Source organism: Sciurus carolinensis, chromosome 5, assembly GCF_902686445.1.
Source record: "Sciurus carolinensis chromosome 5, mSciCar1.2, whole genome shotgun sequence".
Classification (NCBI taxonomy): domain Eukaryota; kingdom Metazoa; phylum Chordata; class Mammalia; order Rodentia; family Sciuridae; genus Sciurus; species Sciurus carolinensis.
The window spans coordinates 142,473,593-142,495,977 of NC_062217.1; the positions used below are offsets into that span (position 1 = coordinate 142,473,593).

General features: G+C 36.8%; 1 protein-coding gene and 1 pseudogene across 2 annotated transcripts in view; one reads left to right on the forward strand and one right to left on the reverse strand.

The window, feature by feature from the left end:
* Nucleotides 1–22,385, reverse strand: part of LOC124985774 (cytochrome P450 2C31-like) — a 195,416-nt pseudogene that overhangs the window by 89,759 nt on the left and 83,272 nt on the right.
* LOC124985912 (cytochrome P450 2C18-like) overlaps nucleotides 1,523–22,385 on the forward strand; it is a 50,992-nt gene continuing 30,129 nt past the window's right edge. For both annotated transcript variants that reach the window (XM_047554547.1, XM_047554548.1), the window contains exons 1-5: nucleotides 1,523–1,701; nucleotides 12,283–12,445; nucleotides 12,609–12,758; nucleotides 16,615–16,775; nucleotides 19,998–20,174. In XM_047554547.1, the coding sequence (XP_047410503.1) occupies nucleotides 1,534–1,701; nucleotides 12,283–12,445; nucleotides 12,609–12,758; nucleotides 16,615–16,775; nucleotides 19,998–20,174 (819 nt within the window). In that variant the 5' untranslated portion in view covers nucleotides 1,523–1,533. The remainder of the gene's footprint in view (nucleotides 1,702–12,282; nucleotides 12,446–12,608; nucleotides 12,759–16,614; nucleotides 16,776–19,997; nucleotides 20,175–22,385) is intronic.

The window sequence follows — 22,385 nt, forward strand, 5'->3', positions numbered from 1 at the left end:
TTTAGCTAAAGATAATTAAGAAAATCAAAAGTGATATAAGTATGAAATTACATGTTAATTTTGAGAATACCTGTAAAAATTATGTAACTGGAGTCTTGACAGCAATTTTCCTTACTAAACACATTGCAAATAACAATGCTTGCCAATCGGAAACAAGTACAATGGTCTCTTTGTAGGACACATCTTTGTACAGCATTACCATTAGTGATCTAGTAGTACACAGCAATCCAATGACATACAACTCATGACTACCAAATAAAGTCTCACATTCCCATTTGCATAGTTTCTTCTGTGCTAGGAATCTGTTTGGTGAACTCTCTGCCTCCTATCCACCTCTAAACCACAGGCCTGTTTATCTGTCTCTAATATTATTGGTTATGGTCCAGTATTTTTCATTCCATTACACCTGACAAGGACATACTAAACAGCAACAGAAACAGTCCCATCTGGAAGAGGTGAGAGATTGGCAGAACCATGGTTTCTCAAGTCCTACCCTTTCAGTTCTCTGAGATCAACTCTTCCTCAGTTCTGCTGAATAAGTTTCACCCCTGTACTGTTGGGTGGTGGGATCCCTTCTATGCCTGTTTGCATGTAGAATCTATGACCCAGTTATCCTGGGAGTGAAATAATGGGTAGTGACTTGAGGGGAAGCTTGTTGGTCTATGAACAGAGGCAGTGTGGTGTTTGCTTTACTTTTCCTATGTGGCTTTGGAGGCAGCTCTGATGTAATCCACAGCACACCTTTTGGGTATTAGATCTTCAAACTCCAGTTGTGACCTCCTCTGAGTTGTGTGAGTGAAGATCTCCCAGCTCACAGAATCTCAGTTTCCCCACTTGTAAAATAAAAAAATAATATAAATCTCTACCCACTGTTCTCCAGGATTTGGGGTTTTGGGGTGCTAAACTGTAAATACTACGTATATTTACTTAGTTATATGATGATGTGTGTTTTGCATTTCAAAATGTTTAAGTTGTACTACTTAGTGTATGCTTAGGCACTTTGGATATAATTTTAGGATTTTAAAATATTTAAAAGACTTGTTTTTCAAAGATAAATGATCCCTTTGTTTGATTAAGTATTAGAAGTTCAATTTTTTATATAAAAGTCAGAGATACACTTATTTCTTCCAAGTCATGAATTTCCAAACAGTCATCAGTGTGAGAATCTAACATGTTGAGCAATGTTTTGTATCAAATGCCTCATTTTTTCTTAATCCTGCATGCACATCAGTAGCACCAGAGGTTGGGTGCTCTGTGTTTTCTTGCTTGATTGTTTTAAAATACCTATTCCTGGTATCTATCTCAGAGTGGCTGAACTAGATTTTCATGGATAGAGATTCAGGAAGGAGAGCAAGAGTAAAGAAGTTTGACTTTATTCTTATCAGGTGACCAAAGTACACTCAGAAGGGGTCAGAACTTATCTAGTAGATTGGCTCAGCACTTTATGTCAATAGCACACATTCTGATTAACAGAACAATATAAAGGTTACACTGATTGCAAGCTCACAGTTGTCTCAGTAGTAGAAGGCTTCAATGGATCCAGTTGTGGTCCTGGTGATCAGTCTCTCCTGTCTGCTTCTCCTCTCACTATGGAGACAGAGATCTGGGAGGGGGAAACTCCCACCAGGACCCATGCCTCTGCCAATTATTGGAAATATCCTGCAGATAGATGCTAAAAATATCAGCAAATCCTTAACTAATGTAAGTATGTTGATGCTTTTTCAGAAGCTTTAAATGGTAAATAAATTAATTCTTCATTTTAAATTTAATGGTAAATACATTATTTGTTTTAATTTAAATTAAATTGAATTTCACAAGGCAATTAATTAAAAGAGATTGTTGCCCAGCAAATACTCTGGGAATTTTGATGTTTCCATTACTTTTTATAGTTTTCCATTGTTGGAGGTAGTGTAATCCAGCAATACATCTGGAATAAAAGAAGCATTTAAGTTTAATATTTTGATGTCAATATGAAAATGTCAAAAATCTGGAGTACACTTACTCTTCATTGTTTCATGGTCATTTGCTGTGATTTTCTATTTTCTGTACAATCTAATCTGTTTGTGATGCTCTGCATGAAATTTTATTTCTTTCAGTATGTCTTTCATTTCCAGGAGTTTTGCCTAGTTTCTTTTTATTTTTTTAAATTAATTTTTATTGTAAATAAATGGGATACATCTTGTTTCTCTGTACATAAAGTAGAGGCATACCATTTGTGTAATCATAGTTTTGCCTACGATAATAGTTTTTGATTCATTCTGTTATTTTTTTCTTTCCCCCAACCCTCCCACCTCTCTTGTCCCTCTATACAGTCCCTCCTTCCTTCATTCTTGCCCCCTCCCACTCCCCCATTATTTGTCATCGTCCGCTTATCAGTGAGATCATTTGTCCTTTGGTTTTTTGAGATTGGCTTATCTCACTTAGCATGATATTTTCCAATGTCATCCATTTGCCTGCAAATGCCATAATTTTATTATTTTTTATGGCTCAGTAATATTCCATTATATATATATACCGCAGTTTCTTTATCCTTTCATCAATTGAAGGGTATCTAGGTTGGTTCCACAAAATGGCTATTGTGAATTGAGCAGCTATGAATGTTGGTGTTGCTGTATCTCTGTAGTATGCTTATTTTAAGTCCTTTGGGTATATGCCAAAGAGTGGGATAGCTGGGTCAAATGGTGGTTCCATTCCAAATTTTCTATGGAATCTCCACATTGCTTTCCAGAGCAGCTGCACTAATTTGCAACCCCACCAGCATTGTATGAGTACACCTTTTTCCCCACATCCTCACCAACACCTGTTGTTGCTTGTATTCTTGATAATCGCCATTCTAATTGGGGTGAGATAGAATTTAGGGTAGTTTTTTTGTTTTTTTTTTTGATCAATAGTATTTTTATTTTCTAATGAATAATATTACTATCGTTACACATTAAGATACAAAAACCCTGTTTCTTTTTTTTCTTAATTTATTTTTATTGTAAACAAATGGTATACATGTTGTTTCTCTGTACATGGAGTATAGACATAGAATTTGTGTAATCATACATTTACGTAGGGTAATGTTGTTTGATTCATTCTGTTATATTTTTCCCTTCGCCCCCTCTCCTGCCACCCCTCTTTTCCCTCTATACAGTCCTTCCTTCCTCCATTCTTGCCCCTTCCCCCCACCCATTATGTGTCATCATCTGCTTATCAGTGAGATCAATCTTCCTTTGGTTTTTTGAGATTGGCTTATCAAACTTAGCATGATATTCTCCAATTTCATGCATTTGCCTGCAAATGCCATAATTTTAATATTCTTTATGGATGAGTAATATTCCATTGTATTTATATAGCACAGTTTCTTTATCCATTCATCAACTGAAGGACTTCTAGGTTGGTTCCACAGTCTGGCTATTGTGAATTGAGCAGCTATGAACATTGATGTGACTGCATCTTTGAAGTATGCTTATTTTAAGTCCTTTGGGTGTAGTCCAAGGAGTGGGATAGCTGGGTCAAATGGTGGTTCCATTCCAAGCTTTCTGAGGAATCTCCACACTGCTTTCCAGATTGGCTGCACTAATTTGCAACCCCACCAGCAATGTATGAGTGTACCTTTTTCCCCACATCCTCTCCAACCTATTGTTGCTTGTATTCTTGATAATCAAGAATTCTAATTGGGGTGAGATGGAATCTTAGGGTAGTTTTGATTTGCATTTCTCTTATTACTAGAGATGTTGAACATTTTTCATATGTCTTTTGTTTGCTTATAGATCTTCTTCTGTGAAGTGTCTTTTCATTTCCATAGCCCATTTGTTGATTGGGTTATTTTTATTCTTGGTATAGAGTTTTTAGAGTTCTCTTTATATTCGGGAGATTAGTGCTCTATCTGAAGTATGAGTGGTGAAGTTATTCCCCCACTCTGTAGGCTCTCTCTTTTTTTTTATTTTTCATATATCAATTTATTGAGGAATGGGATGTCTGTAGGCTCTCTCTTGACATTGCTAATAGTTCCCTTTGCTGAGAGAAAGCTTTTTAGTTTGAATCTATCCCAGTTATTGATTCTTTCTTTTATTTCTTGTGCTATGGGAGTCCTATTAAGGAAGTCTGATCCTAAACAAACAAGGTGAAGATTTGGACCTACTTTTTCCTCTCTAAGATGAAGGGTCTCTGGTCTGATTCCGAGGTACTTGATCCATTTTGAGTTGAGTTTTTCGAAGGGTGAGAGATAGGGGTTAAGTTTCATTTTGTTGCATATGGATTTCCAGTTTTCCCAGCACTATTTGTTCAAGAGGCTATCTTTTCTACATTGCATATTTTTGTCACCTTTGTCTAGTATGAGAAAATTGTATTTATTTGGGTTTGTGTCCATGTCCTTTATTCAGTACCATTGATCTACCTGTCAATTTTGGTACCGATACCATGCTGTTTTTGTTACTATTGCTTTGTAGTAGAGTTGAAGATCTGGTATTGTGATACCCCCTGTTTCACTCTTCTTGTTAAGGATTGCTTTAGCTATTCTGGATTTCTTATTCTTCCAGATGAATTTCATAATTGCTTGCTTTATTTCTGTAAGGTACATCATTGGGATTTTAATTGGAATTGCATTGAATCTGTATAGCACTTTTGGTAGTATGGCCATTTTTTATTTTTATTTTTTTGTAGTGCTGGGGATTAACTCAGGGCCTTGTGCTTGTGAGGTAAGCACTGTACCTAATGAGCTACATCCCCAGCCCAGTATGGCCATTTTGACAATATTAATTCTGCCTATCCAAGAACATGGGAGATCTTTCCATCTTCTAAGGTCTTCCTCAATTTCTTTCTTCAATGTTTTGTAGTTTTCATTGTAGAGATGTTTTACGTCTTTGGTTAGATTGATTCCCAAGTATTTTATTTTTTTTGAGGCTAGTGCAAATGGAGTGTTTTCCTCTTTTCCCTTTCAGATGTTTCATCGCGTATGTATAAAAATGCTTTAGATTTACGTGTGTTGATTTTATAGCCTGCTATTTTTCTGAATTGATTGATGAGGTCTAGAAGTTTTCTGGAGTAGATTTTTGGATCATCTAAATATAGAATCATGTCATCAGCAAATAGGGATAGTTTGAGTTCCTCCCTTCCTATTCGTTTCCCTTTAATTTCCTTGGTCTGTCTAATTGCTCTGACTAGAGTTTCAAGGACAATGTTAAATAGAAGTGTTAAAAGAGGGTATTCCTGCCTTGTTCCAGTTTTTAGGGGAAATGTTTTCAGTTTTTCACCATTTAGAATGATATTGGCCATGGGCTTAGCATAGATTGCTTTTACAATCTTAAGGAATGTTCCTACTATCCCTATTTTTTCTAGTGTTTTCAGCATGAAGGGATGCTGTATTTTATCAAATACTTTTTCTGCATCTATCAAAATAATCATGTGATTCTTGACTTTAAGTCTGTTGATGTGGTGAATTATATTTATTGATTTCCAGATGTTGAACCAACCTTGCATCCCTGGGATAAAACCCACTTGATCGTGGTGCACTTTTTAATATATTTTTGTATGCGATTTGCTAAGATTCTGTTGAGAATTTTTGCATCAATGTTCATTAAGGATATTGGTCTGAAATTTTCTTTCCTCGATGTGTCTCTGTCTGGTTTATGTATCAGGATGATATTGGTTTCATAGAATGAGTTTGGGAGGGTTCCCTCCTCTTCTATTTCATGGAATACTTTGAGGAGTATTGGAATGAGCTCTTCTTTAAAGATTTTGTAGAACTCGACTGAGAACCCATCTGGTCCCAGTCTTTTCTTTGTTGGTAGGCTTTTGATGACTTCTTCTATTTCATTACTTGAAATTGATCTATTTAAATTGTGTATGTCCTCCTTGTTCAGTTTAGGTAATTCATATGCCTCTAGAAACCTGTTGATGTCTTCAAGATTTTCTATTTTGTTGGAGTATAGATTTTCAAAGTAGCTGCTAATTATGTTTTGTATTTCAGTCGTGTCTGTTGTGATATTTCCTCGTTCATTCTGAATTTTAGTAATTTGGGTTTTCTCTCTTCTTCTCTTTGTTAGTGTGGCTAAGGGTTTATCGATTTTGTTTATTTTTACAAAGAACCAACTATTTATTTTGTCAAATTTTTCTATTGTTTCTTTTGTTTCAATTTCATTGATTTCATCTCTGATTTTAACTATTTCTGTCTTCTACTACTTTTCGTGTTGCTCTGTTCTTCTTTCTCTAGGGCTTTTAGCTGTAGTGTTAGGTTGTTTATTTATTTATTTTTTTTCTTTTTTTGAATGCACTCCATGAAATAAATTTTCCTCTAAGTACTGCTTTTATAGTGTCACAGATATTTTGATATGATGTTTCTGTGATCTCATTTACCTCTAACAATTTTTTAATTTCCTTCCTGATATCTTCTGTTATCCATTCATCATACAATAGCATATTATTTAATCTTCAGGTGTTGGAGTAGTTTCTGTTTTTTAATCTGTCATTTATTTCCAATTTCAATCCATTATGATCTGATAGAATTCAAGGTCATATTTCTATCTTCTTGTACTTGCTAACATTAGCTTTTTGGTATAAAATATGGTCTATTTTAGAGAAGGATCCATGTGCTGCTGAGAAGAAAGTGTATTCACTCTTATTGGATGGTATATTCTATGGTTTTTTTGTTCAATTTTTGTTTGGAGGATCTATCCAGTGGTGAGAGAGGTGTGTTAAAATCACCTAGTATTATCGTGTTGTGGTCTATTTGATTTGTGGAATTGAGAAGGAGTTGTATGATGTACATGGATGAGCCACTATTTGGGGCATAGATATTTATGATTGTTATATCTTGCTGATTTATGCTTCCCTTAAACTGTATGAAATGTCCTTCTTTATCCCCTCTGACTAGTTTTGGCTTGAAGTCCACATTATCTGATATGAGGATGGATACTACGGCTTTTTTCTGTGTCTGTGTGCATGGTATGTTTTTTCCCATCATTTCACCTTTAGTCTGTGTGTATCTCTTTCTATGAGATGAGTCTCTTGTTGTAGGCAGCAAATTGTTGGATCTTTCTTTTTAATGCAATCTGCCAGTCCATGTCTTTTGATTGATGAGTTCAGTCCATTAACATTCAGGGTTATTAATGAGATAAAATTTTTATTCCTGATCATGTGACCTTTTTTTTTTTTTTTGACTCGACTTGGTTTCTCCTTTATTTGGCTGTTCTTTTAGGGTACTTCCTCCCTTTGCCGATTTATGTATATTTATGTATTTGTTTTTCATCTCTTCCTCATGGAATATTTTGCTGAGAATGTTCTGTAATGCTGGCTTTCTTTTTGTAAATTGTTTTAGCTTTTGTTTATAATGGAAGGATTTTATTTCTTTGTCAAATCTGAAGGTAAATTTTGCTGGGTATAGATTCTTGGTTGGTATCATTTTTATTTCAGGGCTTTAAAAATGTTGTTCCAGGCCCTTCTAGCTTTTGGGGTCTGGATTGAAAAATCTGCTGATATTCTTATTGGTTTCCCCTTGAATGTCATTTGATTCTTTTCTCTTGCAGCCTTTAAAATTCTGTCTTTATTTTGTATGTTAGGTATTTTCATTATAATGTGCCTTGGTGTGGGTCTGTTGTAATTTTGTGTATTTGGATTCCTATAAGCCTCTTGTACTTGATTTTCCATTTCATTCTTCAGATTTGGGAAATTTTCTGATATTATTTCATTGAATAGTTGTTCATTCCTTTGGTTTGTTTCTTTAAGCCTTCCTCAATCCCAATAATTCTTAAATTTGGCCTTTTCATGATATCCCATAGTTCTTGTAGATTCTGTTCATGATTTCTTACCATCTTCTTTGTTTGGTCAACTTTGTTTTCAAGGTTAAATATTTTGTGTTCAGTATCTGAGGTTCTGTCTTCCAGGTGTTCTATCCTATTCGTTATGCTTTCTATGGAGTTTTTAATTTGGTTTATTGTTTCTTTCATTTCAAGGATTTCTGTTTGTTTTTTTTCAATATCTCTGATTCTTTATTGAAATGATCTTTTGCTTCCTGTATTTATTCTTTTTACTGTCGATTGGTGCAGTAAAAAGAGCCTGCATTTGCTCTTTCATCTCCTCGTTTGCTTCCCTGATTGTTTTAATTAGGTACATTCTGAACTCCCTTTCTGACTTATCTTCTGCCATGCTGTCATTGGATTTTATTGCTATATCATCTAGGTTTTTTGGGTCATTTTCTTCCCTTGTTTTCTCATATTGCTCAAGTATCTACCCCTGTAGTAGTGAAACTCTGAGATATTGTGGATTTTCTCTTTTGACTTATAGTTTCCCTGTAGATTTCCAGTATTTCACCTCCTAGCCTTCAGTAGCCTGAAGTCTTGGAGGAACTTGATAATGCAGTGATACACAAGGAAACTGCCCCTCTAGGGGTGGTGGCCTTCAGGTGGGGTATATTTCCTGGTGGTGGGCGAGGTGCCTCCACTTGTTGACTGATGGTCAATCAAAAGGGGGACTAGACTGTGGTCTAGGGCATGGCTGAGCTGGGCCTGTGTCTCTGGTTCTACCGCCCTGGTGGGAAAACCTCACCCAGCGGGGAAGACTCACCTGGTGGGGTTGTCTCGGTGGGCAGTTGTCCTCTGAGAAGTTCCCTTCGGTCCAGAACTACCACCTGGACCTGGGAGGGACTCTCTCTCTGAGCAGCCCTCCTCTACGATGTTCCCTGGGGACTGACTTACTGCTCAGGCCTGGGACCCTTGCTCTACACTGAAGACTCTTGTTGGGTGGGCCTCCTCTATAATACTCCTGGTTGTTTGGGTTCATGGCTCCAGCGGAGGAGTATCACTGGGCAAATCTATCCATGAAGTTCCCTGCATTCCAGGACTACTGCCCCATTCAGGGAGCCTCGCCCAGTCCGAGAGACTCAACTGGCGGCTCTGAGTTGGCCCCGAGTCTCTCGATACCTCCTCTTCTTGACTCCTGGGTCCTGTCAAAGGTCCTCCAGTCTCCTGTAGGTGTCTCAGGAAGGGAGTCGCCCTTTCCAATGATGATGGCCATGCCCTCAGGAATAATTCAAATGCCTGCACCAGCCTATAAAGAAGCTGGGGAGCCCCAGTGAGGGTGTGCTGAGTCAGCACAGAGGCAAATGTAGTGTCCCTCAGCAGTAGGGGGGGCAGGCAGGCAGGCTCAGAGATGGCATCTGGCTCGCTCCGTGTGATGGCGTCCTACCTCATCTTGGGGGTCAGGTGGGCCGGCTAGCTTCCCTCAATGGTGTCTGACCTCAGCATGGGGGTCGGCGGGTGGTTAGCTCCCCTTTCCATGCTTTCTAAGGGAAACTAATTTCTAGAGTTGTTGCACCAATTTGCAATATCACCAACAATGTATAAGTGAAATTTTCCCCCACATCCTTGCCAATAGTTATTGTTACTTGTGTTCTTACTAATTGCCATTCTGACTTGAGTGAGATGAAATATCTGTGTAGTTTTAATTAGCATTTCTTTAATTGATAGAGATGTTGAACATTTCTTCATATATTTGTTGATCATTCTTATTTCTTCTGGGAAGTACCTGTTCAATTCCTTTGCTTATTTGTTTATTGGGTTATTTGCATTTCTGGGTTAAGTTTGTGAGTCCTTACATTTTAAAAAATAAAGCAAAGAATATATATAAATGAGGTGAACAAGAGGGGAAAACAGGAAAAATATTAAATGAAAATAATGAAGCTTTTTCTACCAAGGTGGTCTGAATTGTACATAGGGAAGAGTTTTCATTCTCCATATTTATTTATTTTTTTGCTTTGAGAATCTAGATTTGAAGTTTGGATTTTGTTAAGCCAAGCATTTTTGCATTCAGAACTTAGCAGCCAGACCCTGTGACTGGGAGTCCCATTGTTATAGCAACTCGCAGTTTCCATTCCTCCAGTGTAAATGGGATCCCCTGAGGAATGCTGACAAATTCTAAATTCCTGTAATGGGAATGGTGCAGAGTTCTAAATTGGAAGTTAGTAGTTTGGATTTAGTTTTGGTCATTTGCTGTTACTTATTGCCTAAAGATTAATTATACTTGCAGTGAAATTTGTTCATTAAAGAAGAGATCTGTTGCATACCTTGTAGCCATCAAAATTAAATTTCTCTGAAGAAGAGAACAATACTTCAGGTTAAGAAATACCTATGAGATAGACTGTGGTAAGATGGTGAAGTATGATATTCCAGTCTTCATCTCCTTTTTCACAAGAATGACAATAGGAGAAATATCTAGAAAAGAAAAAACTCCAATAGACTCAGGAGTCCATCACAGCAACACCAAGATGTAAAAGATCAAAATAACTTTTCCAATACTGAGGAGAATAATTCCATTTTACCTGCATCTTTCTGTGCTCCAGTACATTATAGCAATCATCCACCATGATCATGCAGGATTTATCCCAGATATTCAAGGATGATTCACATGCATAAATCAATAAATGTGACACATCATGTTAATGAAATGAAGGACAAGAACCACAGGAGCATTTTGATAGATGCAGGAAAAGCATTTGACATATTTCAAAGTCTTGCATGATGAAACTTTCAAAAACACATGACACAGAAGGAATTTGTCACAGAACACTAATGGCCATGTGTGACTACCCAATATTTAACATCATGCGCCATGGTGAAAGTTGAAAGGTAACCCTATAAATAATAGAAGAAATATCAGTAGAGTACAGGAAAGAGAAAAGCATAAGGGAGAAGGGAGGGAAAGGGGAAGCACTGGGGACTGAAGTAGAACACATTATTCCATGCTTTAAGAATTATGTCAAAATGAGCCCTAATACTTAATTATCAAAGGAGCCCTAATATTGTTCATAACTAAAATTATCTAATAAAAATGGACAAAGAATATGAATAGATACTTTTCCAAAATCATGCAAATGGTCAACAGGTATATGAAAAGATGCTCAAACCTCTTATCATCAGGAAAATGCAATTCAAAACCACAGTGTTACAGTTTGCATTTGAAGTGTTCCCCAAAAGCTCATGTGTGAGACAGCACAAGGAGGTTTGGAGCAGAAACAATTGGGTAAATCAAATGTGATTCATATATAAAAATACAATCTTAATTAGCCTTAAAAATGGACCTCCTACTAATTATCACAACATGGATTGAGCCTGGAGGACTTTATAATGAAGGAAATGGCCACACAGAAAGACCATTAATACACAGTCTCACAAGTGAAATCCTACAAAACAAAGCAAAAAGCCTCAAACTCATAGTAATAGAGAATAATGGTGGTTTTGGGGAGTTGGGATATGGGAGAAAGGTGAATTTTTATTCCAAGGGTATAAAGAGATTCAGTTACAAGGTGAATAAGCACTGGGGACCTAAGGCACAACATTATGACTGCAGTAAATAATAATGCATCTCATATTGAAATTTCCTAGCCTATTTTCATACACACACATGAAAATGTTAACACTGAGAGAATGTATATGTTAATTAGCTTGGCTGTGGTAATCAATTTGCAATGTCTACATAAATCAAATTATTACATTTTACACTTTAATTATGTAACCTTTTTATTTTTCAATCATACCTCAATAAAAACATTAAGAAAACAAAAACAAAAATCCTATGGGCTAAGAAGCAGCATAAGAGAGTAATACAGGGTCCACTGGCTGATAACACAATCCTTCTGGGTTTTGCACAAAGCTGCAGCCTATACTCTGTGAATTGCTGCAAGGCGAGGGAAATTGTTCTTCCATGCTATGCTGCATGGCCTGGTGCCACCTCCATGGTAATCAATCTCTTGCTGTGTTAGTGATATCTGTGTTCCCAACCTCTGAGTGTTAAGATCATCTGGGGTCACCATTAAAAATAGTCTTCCAGTACTTGTCATAGGCTTTCTTAGCCAAAACGTCTATGACACTAGCCCTACTTATGAACTAGAAGAATTCAGCTGGGTATGGTGCAAAGGTGGGTAAGCATTGGGGATGGATAAATTCTTCAAACTTCCAAAGTTGACAAAATAAAGATTCAATTTTGGGTCCTCTGTTTATTAGTCATGGTACACTGCAAATGAGTTTGTAACTTTCTGACTTCATTTCCTTTGCCTGTAAAACAGCACAAATAAGTTCCATAAATGCATTGCTGTGAGGATGCACATCACAGACAAACCATAACTGACAGCTATTATTGCCATCACATTTATAGAAAATATTTAGAAATATTTAAATATTCCTGTGGCACAATAAAATATAACAAATATAATGAGAATAATCTGAATGACAGTTGGAATCAATCAAACATGTAGATCAAATGCTGATCTCATTCAGCTAATATTTGCATTTTATTTCCCATTTTCAGTTGTCAAAAGTCTATGGTCCTGTGTTCACTCTGTATTTGGGTATGAGGCCCACTGTGGTGTTGCATGGATACGAAGCTGTGAAGGAAGCCCTGATTGATCACGGGGAAGTATTTTCTGGAAGAGGTAGTTTCCCAGTGCCTGATAGAGCCAATAAAGGATTAGGTAAGTGTGTGTGCATGTGAAATGGGAGAGCAATGGTCATGGTGACGAGGAGAAAGCAAAAGAGAAAGCCAGGTTGAGCTCGACCATCTCTGTTGCTGTCACTTGTGAGCTTCCTCTACCTTGCCTGGGATATCCCTCCTAGATTCTGCTCTCCCTCATTTAGGGGTTGTTTTAAGTACTGGAAAGAGATGGAGAGAGATGAGGCGCTTCTCACTCATGACTCTGCGGAATTTTGGGATGGGGAAGAGGAGCATTGAGGACCGCGTTCAAGAAGAAGCCCGCTGCCTTGTGGAGGAGTTGAGGAAAGCCAAGTGTGAGTGACTCATCATATCACTGTCCTTAACAGATTGCTCTCTTCTGTGTCTAGCAGACACATTTCAACAACAGCCAGACTTTTAATTATGGGTGCTGTCAGTCCTCATGTGGAGGAGGGATGATTTGAAGCAGAGAGCCAGAGTCTGTGGATCTGTGCTGCCTGTGCACAGGCATGAGTGGGCAGCATGATGGGTGTAAAGGTCACATAATCCTCCTCTGACCAGTATTATTTCTGTTTTCAAATCACTGCATCATGAAGACAGAAGGTTTAGTGATCCATTCCCTTAAAGTGTTAAAGAGCAGTGTTTCCCCAGGGCACATTTGTGAGTTTCTCATTCCACAGCTTTCACCACTGTCCATTGGACACAGTGGAAACATCAGCCTTAGACCCTGTGGAGCTGAAGCAAGTGAGGTGTGCTTTCACCTAATGGAACTGTGGTTCTAAAATCGCTTTTGCTGTCTCACATTTCTCAGGGTTTCTTCCAAGACCAATGCATAGTAAATATCTTCATCTATGGTTTTCCATTGATTTTCATATCTCCTGAAAAGTCTTATGATAATCACTTACCTCTCCATGTCTTCTCTACTGACCCATGATGTGTTTTTCAGTGTCTCTGATTTTCAGGTTGAAACAAGATTGCTCGGTTTTTAAATTTCTCTTCCAATTCAACAAGAAAGGAAAGACTAAAAATCAGACTTTACCAGTGAATGATATACATAAAGAAATTTGCAGGCTTCTCTAGTTACCCTTCAACTCCATAGCTAAAATAAACCTTTGTTGTGAAGGTTCAAGAAACTGGAACACTTAGAGAGCCTGGTGGAAGAGTAGATAATTTGAATGCCGTGTTCTGACCCAATGCACTACACTTTGCATCATTTTTTCATTTTTTAAAAATTTATTGTACCGTAGTTTTTATTAAAACTTAATCAGTTCACCTTAATGAGGATCACTATGGTATTCCCACACATGTGTGCAGCAAATACTGTTAAAATCTATCCTCTTCATCTCTCTACTTTCCTCACCACCACCACACATCCTTCCTCTATTCTACTTTCAGGTTCACATTCATTTTACCTTCCACATCTGAGAGAGACCATGCAGTACTTGACATTTTTTTTCTGACCCTTACCATCAGTTCTCCCAGTTTTTTCTTCTTTCCAGTAAGTGATAAGATTCCATTCTTCCTTTTGACTGAATGCAAATACATTGTGTATGTATAACATATTGTCTTTATCCACTCATCTGTTGACAACTACATAAATAGTGTCATAATTGTTCTGAACATGCAGGAATCTATGTGGTATGTTGATTTTATTTCTTTCATCTGTGTACCAGAGACAGGACACCTGGATCTTATGGAAGGTCTGTTTATGTTTGAGGAAACTTGTTTTCCATAATGGCCTTCCTAATGAACATTCCCACCAACAGTTATAAGGTGCCCTTTTTCTGCCCACCTTTCCAATATTTTTTTTGTTGTTGTGTAGTGGTTGTAAGTAAGGTGTCTAATTTGTGTTTCTGTGTTTTGACTATCATAGAGTCATTCTAAGTGGGGCAAAATGATGTCTCATGGTAGTTTTGATATGCATTTTCCTGATGGCTAATGATATTTAGCATTTTAAAAATGTGTTATTGGTCAGTTCATTTCTTCATTCAAGAGGTGCCTATTAACACATTTTTTATTTTATTACTTGGGGTCTGTTATGTTTTTTCATTCCTCGTGTATTGTCGATTTTAATCTTTCATGAGATGAATAATTGGCAAATATTATCTCCCTTTCCGTAGGACATCTCTTTAGTCTATTGACTGTTGTATAAGAGCTTTTCAGTTTGATGTAATCTACTTCCTACTTTTCTTTTAGGGGCCTATATAAAAATATCATCACTTTTTCCATCTTGAGTTTTTTCCCCTATGTTTTCTTCTAGTTCTGATAGGGTTTCAGTCTTACAGTAATGTCTCTGAGCCATTCTGAGTTGAATTTCGTATCAGGTGAGAGATATGGGTCAAGCTGCAATCATCTTCATGCTCCGTTTTTTGAAGATGATCTCATTTCTCCACCATAACTTTTGGTAACTTTTATAAGAATCAGTCGAGTGTGAACGCATGTCTTCCCCGACCCTCTCCCCGGAATCTCCTCTCTCTTTCATTGTTTTATTTGCCTGTTTTAATACTAGTATCATGATATTTTCCTTACTCTGACTCTGTAGTATGTCTTGAATTCAGGCATTGTCCTGCCTCCAGCTTTGTTCTTCTGCTCACGATTGTCTTGCCTTTTGTGCTTCCACATGAATTTTAGGATTTTTTTTCTAATTCTGTGATAACTGTCTTTGGTATTATCATGGGAGTTCAATGGAACCTGCAAATTGATTTGGGTAGTAGGATCCAAATACTCCAGTTGATGAGCTTGGGAGGTTTTTCCATCTTTGTGTGTGTGTGTGTGTGTGTGTGTTCTTCAACTTCTTTCATCAGTTTTTTTTGTAATTTTTATTGTAGAGGTCTTTCACTTCCATGGTTAATTAATTTTATCAAGTACACTTTAAATCATAGTTGTGAGTTTGGAGACTTTTATTTTCAAATGGAATTTATTGATCACCTAATTGTAATTTCCTTTTTATAGAGTCCCACAAATAGAGCCTTGTCCTACTTTAATTTCCCTATAAAAGAACATAATTGAATAAAATAATGGCCAGTATTAACTAAACTATATTAATCTGTGGGTGACTATATGATTCAGAGAAATGTTCCAGAGGTTCACAAGGGACTGGCATTGCTATGTAGATTAAATTTTGATGCATTTGAAAATGATGGGTGCTATTTCCTAAGGTGGGAAAATTTCCCTCAGTGTCTATCCATCCCCCCCTCTTTTTCTCTCTCTAATGAAGAAATAAACAGATTCCATTCATGACTTTAAACTGTGTTTTACACAGAATTTATTTAAAATAAAAATTTCTCACTTTTATTTTCATAAGTGCATGTCATTATTTATGAATGTTTACCATTTTTCCTCATAAAACATCAATATTTTCTGTTTTTTAGTTAGTTCCACAAATATACAAATTCCTACATAGTTACTCTCTATTTAGTCTTTACTACTGTTTTACACATTAAACTTTCAGCTCAAGGTTGTGGCCCAAGTCTGTAATCCCAGTGGCTCAGGAGGCTGAGGTAGAAAGATCAAGTTCAAAGCCAGCCTCAGCAACAGGGAGGTGCTAAGTACCTCACTAAGAACCTGTCTCTAAATAAAATGCAAAATTGTACTAGGAATGTGGCTCAGTGTTCAAGTGTTTCTGAGTTTAATCCCCTGGACAAAAACAAAACAAAACAAAATTCACAAAGAAAATGTTCAATGGGCACTATACATATATATGAGTGTGTGTGTGTACATATACATATATACATATACATATATGTATATGTATATATGTATATATATGTGTATATATAAATAAAATGAATGTTCCTAAATTCCTTTTCTTTTTGCATAGTTCCTAATTATCTACAGTTTTGTTAACAAATATGATTCTGCACTGAAATTGCATTAACAGGTGTTTTTAAAGTGATCTTTTAAAATGTTTTCAAAAAATGAGGGATACTGTGTGTTAGAATGGCTTAAAAAGGCAGTGGATTTGAATGGGCACTATGAAAACCACTGTTAAACTGGCTAGAAGGTAAAAGTCAATTTGAGATTAACATAAAGTGATAATGACTTTTAGCATGCTGAAATTTTTTCATCTCAAGGGAATTTCTCAATAGATACTGCTTAGAGGTTCTACAATTACCTTTCTCTGTTATCTCAAAGAGAAACACATTTTTATGTATATTTTAATGTTAACTTTTAATGTTTCCATTTCTTTAGCCTTACCCTGTGATCCCACCTTTATCTTGGGCTGTGCTCCCTGCAATGTGATCTGCTCCATTATCTTCCATAATCGTTTTGATTATAAAGATCAGCATTTTCTCAACTTTATGGGGAAATTAAATGAAAGCCTGGAGATTCTGAGCTCCCCATGGATCCAGGTGAGAGAAAAATCCTATCCCTTCTTCCTAAGAAAACATATATGGTCTTTATTCTGACTAATACAGTCCAAGCAGTGAAGTGAGTCTGGACACCAAAGTCTAGCCCAGAGTTGGGCATCATGAAGTATCAGGAAAATATGACTGAGTCCTTTACTTATGCACAGGAAAATGAATGCCCTCATAAAAGATGACATGTAAACCATTTGGGTCTCTGGCCAATGCTTTTCCCAGCAACCCCCAGAGCCTAATCTTTATAAAGTACTTTGGTGTTTGCATTTGAGCAAGGTCATGGCACTCAGTGGACATTCAGGACCCTGTTGGGGACTCATCACTGACAAGGCTGCACTCCAATCACCACTTAGAAATTTCACCACTTTACCTGGCAGAAATAGAGTTATCTGATACTTGACAAGGTTTCCAACAATATATATTGGAGAAAAGATAGCCTCTTAACAAATGGTTAAGAGGAAACTGCAAATGTATTCATAGTAGAATGAAATTGAACCCCTATCTCTCACCTGCACAAAACCAAACTCAATGTGAATCAAAGACCCAGGCGTTAAACCAGAGCCCTGCACTTACTAGAAGAAAATGGAGGCCTTTCTCTATCATGTTGGCTTATGAACTGACTTTCTCAATAAAACTCCAGAAGTGCAAGAAGTAAAATCAAGAACCAATAAATGGGATGGTATCAAACTAAAATCTTCACAGCAAAGGAAACCATCAAGAACATGAAGAAAGTGCTACAGAATGGAAAAAAAAAATCTTTGTCACATGTATCTCAGACAGAATGTTAATCTCCAGGATATACAAGGAAGTCAAAAAACAAAACATCAAATAATTCAATCAATAAATGGTAAAAAGAACTAAATGGGCACTTATCCAAAGAAGGAATATGAATGTTCAACAAATATATGAAAAAAGTTCAACATCTCTAGCAATTAGAGAAATGCAAATCAAAACTACACCATGATTTAATCTCATTCCAGACAGAATGGCAATATTCAAGAATACAAATTACAGGAGATGTTGGGGAGGATATGGGGAAAAGGGTACACTCATATTACGTTGGTGGGACTGCAAATGGTTACATTCACTGGGGAAAGCAGTTTGGAGATACCTCAGAAAACTTGGAATGGTACCACACTTTGACCAATTATCCCTCTTCTTGGTATATATAGAAGGGATTTGAAATCTGTATTCTACAGTGATGCAACACGATCAATATTTATAGAAGTGAAATTCACAGTAACTAAACTATGGAGTAACCTAGGTGACTTGAAGAGATGAGTGAACAAAGAAAATGTGTTATATATCCAGTCATAAGGAAGAATGACTGTATGGCATTTGCCAGTAAATGGATGGATCTGGAGACGTACCAGGCTAAGTAAAATAAATCAGTTTCACAAAACCAAAGATCAAATGTTTCCTCTGATATGCAACAGCTAATCCAAGTTAAGGTGGGTCAGAAAAAAGAGAAAGAATAGAAAAAAGATCAGTGGAGTAGATGAAGGGGAATCAAGGAAAGGGAGGAGGGGTGAAGGGATAGAAAAAGACAGTGGATTGAATCTGTCCTAACATTCCCGTGAACACATACAGATATACTACAGTGACTCTCACCATCATGTACATACAGAAGTCACTAATCTAAAAAATGATAAGTAAATAGCAGAAAGATCAGAAGAGTAGAGGGAAGGGAGCAGTGGTGGGAGGAAGAGTGGAGGAGGATAAGTACTGGGGACTGAATCAGGATAAGGTTTATTTGTGCTTTTATAACAATGTCAAAATAAATTCTATTGTCATGTATAACTAAAAGGAAACAATAAAAGATCAACCCTACAGACACACACACACACACACACACACACGCACACAATACCTTCATTTCTAATATTAAGGAGGGAAAAGGGAGTATAGATGCTGCAAGGAAACTGAACTGGGTAGAGATTATTGGTGTTTGTTTTAGTCACTGTTTTCACAGCTGTGACCAAAAGGCCTGAGAACAATTTAGAGGAAGAATAGGTTCTTGGAGCTCACAGTTTTAGAGCTCAGTCTATAGATGACTGGACCCATTCCTTGGGTACCGAGGTGAGCGCAACTTAATAGCAAAAGGGCGTGGTGAGAAAAGCAACTCAGGACATATGACTTGGAAGCACACAGACCCCACTCACTGTGAGCAAAACACATACACCAAAGACACACTCCCATGAATCCCCTCCTCTACCACACCTGCCCAGAGTTAACCCCCAAATAATCCCTATCTGTCGACTCAATGCTCTGATTAGGTTAAGGCTCTCATAACCGTTTCACTTCTAAACCCTCTTGCATTTTGTCACACATGAGCTCCTTGCAGACAACTTTCATCTAAACCATAACATGCTTCAGATGGCATCTGACCTGACAAGGTAGAAGGGCTGGGCCAAAGAAATGATTGAATTTCAGTGTGTAGGACCCTGAACAAATAATTTTACCCTATGTTTAGCTTAAAGTAAAATGATTCCTAACTACTCTTGTGCATAGTTACTTCTTCCATAGAATGCCCAATTGCATTTCATGGTATTTTCCAATCCTCCCCTAATCTATGGTAATTACATTATTTATGAGGCTGCTTCATTTAATGAAAAGCATAAGACAGCATTGTGTTCTTTATTTTCTAATTTACTAAAATTTTTATTAGTTCTTTTTAGTATACATAACAATAAGATACATTTTGACAGAATTATAAAAGCATGGAATATAATATATTCTAATTCAGTCCCTACCACTTCCCTGTTCCCTCCCCTCTTCCCTCACCCTGTTCTCTGCCCTGTACCCATTGAACATAATTCTCAATTATCAAGCATTGTACTCTTTCTCTGGTTATCAAAAGTCCCTTTAACTCTGTTCTCATCTTCAAAGCAACAATCATGGTAAATCATGCTAATCCATATTTACAGATTTTAGGGAAAAATTGGTTTGAAAAAAGAGAAAGTTTATATATTCATATTTTTATCTCTAAAGATGATGTATGAGTACAGGAAAGGGTTATCATTTCTGATACTGTGATCATAGTTCTCTCCCTCAAATCTTCTATAAGCATGGGAATTTTTAACCATGTACAGTTCTTCATGAAGGTGGAGAACATTTTTAGCTTTGTTTTAAAGCTATAGTTTCTACAAAGTACTAGGAATAATATACGTTTTTCTTACCTGTTTGTAGCTAAAATATATTTTTATTTTGTAGGTCTGCAACAATTTTCCTGTTCTCATTGACTATTTCCCAGGGAGTCATAAAAAATTCTATAAGAATGTTGCTGATATGAAAGAGTATTTTTTGGAGAAAATAATAGAACACCAAGAATCTCTGGATATGAACTGTCCTCGGGACTTCATCGACTGCTTCCTGATCAAAATGGAAGAGGTAGAATGTGAATCACAACTCTTGTTATCTGATTGCTTCTACATTTGTGTTTCATTGATTAATTCTATGGTTACTAGGGCTAGTCACATGGTGAGGAAAGACATTCCTGACAAACACTTTAAGCATATCTTGTCTTAAAGATCTATATGAATTATCAATGAAGAATTAAAATTGAATCATTAAATACCTAGAATACATAAACACTGTTCTATAGACATTAAAAAGACATTTTGTCTTTGAAAGACAAAATTGACACGTGAGGTGAAAAGGAAATATTCATAAACAAGTTAGAAAATATAAAATTGGAGCCATGAAATTCAAATAGAAATGATTGTACTCAATGTATGGGAGAAAGGGAAAGTACCTAATGGTCAACCTGTGTAATGGCTTCTCCGTGATCAAGATCAAATGACCAAAGCATACACAGGGGATTTTTGTAGGAACAATCCCTGTTTCCCATTCTAACACCAACAAGATGCAACAGGACTGTAGAATCTGTCCTCACAGCTGCCTGCAGTGGTTGCTGCTCTATGGGGAATAGTAGCTGGTATGTGAGACACCTAGATTTTTCAGAACTTTCTTTATCAAATGATTCCCTGGATACTATCATTTTCAACTAGATTCCAGAATTTCCAAATTGTTGCTTCAGACAGTTCATACTAGGTCAATAGTTGTTTCTCTGGAAGGACTGACACCTGGAATTTCCTACTCCACCATCTTTGGGTCATTACTCCTGTACTGTCATCTTTTTAAAATGATTTTTATTGATCCAATATAATTATTATAATATTGGGATTTATTGTACTATATTTATACAATTATATAGCACAGATTTATCAGTTTCTTTCCCCTGTGCTTCCCAATTTCTTCTTTTTCTCCCTTCCCCATTCCCTTTTTCTACTGTTCTGGTCTTTTTTTCCATTTTCATGAGGTCCCTTTGCCTTTCCTTTTTTGTCTAACTGCCAGATATGAGAGAAAACATGGGACCCTTGACTTTCTGAGTCTGACTTATCTCACTTAGCATTATGTTCTTCAGTTCCATCTGTTTCCTTGGAAATGACATTTCATTCTTTAAGACTGAGTAAAATTCATTGTGTGTACATACCACATTATCTTTACCCATCCATCTGTTGAAGGATACTTAGATGGGTTTCATAACTTGGCTGTTGTGAACTGCACTGCTATAAATGGGCATGCATGTATTCCTAGAGTATGTGACTGATTCTTTTTAATGGATACCAAGGAGTTGGATAGCTTGGTCATTTTGTTGTTTCAATTCTACCCTTTTGAATAATCTCCATAGTGATTTTCATAGTGATTATTCTAATTTACAATCCTACCAAATGTGTGAAAGTTTTTTTTTTTCCTCCACATCATATCCCCATTTATTATTGGTTGTGTGCCAGATGACTGCAATTCTAATTGGAGTGAGATGAAATCTCTGTGTCATTTCTATTTGAATTTCCCTAATTGATAAAAATACCATATATTTTTTTTTGATTTTTTTAATTATAAACAAATGGGATACATGTTGTTTCTCTGTTTGTACATGGAGTTAAGGCATACCATTTGTGTAATCATAAGTTTACATAGGATAATGTTGTTTGATTCATTCTGTTATTTTTTTCTCCCCCCCCACCCCTCCCATCCCTCTTTTCCCTCTATATAGTCCTTCCTTTCTCCATTCTTGCCACCCTCCTAAACCCCAACCTCAACCTACGTTTACATAGGGCAATGATGTTTATTTTTTTTCCCTTCCCCCCACCCCTCCCACCCCTCTTTTCCCTCTATACAGTCGTTCTTTCCTTCATTCTTACCGCTGTCCTTATCCCTAACCCTAAACCTACCCTAAACCTAATGCTAACCCCTCCCACCCCCCATTATATGTCCTCATCCACTTATCAGCGAGATCATTCGTCCTTTAGTTTTTTGAGATTGGCTTATCTCACTTAGCATGATATTCTCCAATTTCGTCCATTTGCCTACAAATGCCATAATTTTATCATTCTTCATTGCGGAGTAATATTCCATTGTATAAATATGCCACAGTTTCTTTATCCATTCATCAACTGAAGGGCATCTAGGTTGGTTCCACAATCTGGCTATGGTGAATTGAGCAGCAATGAACATTGATGTGGCTGTATCTCTGTAGTATGCTGATTTTAAGTCCTTTGGGTATAGGCCAAGGAGTGGGATAGCTGGGTCAAATGG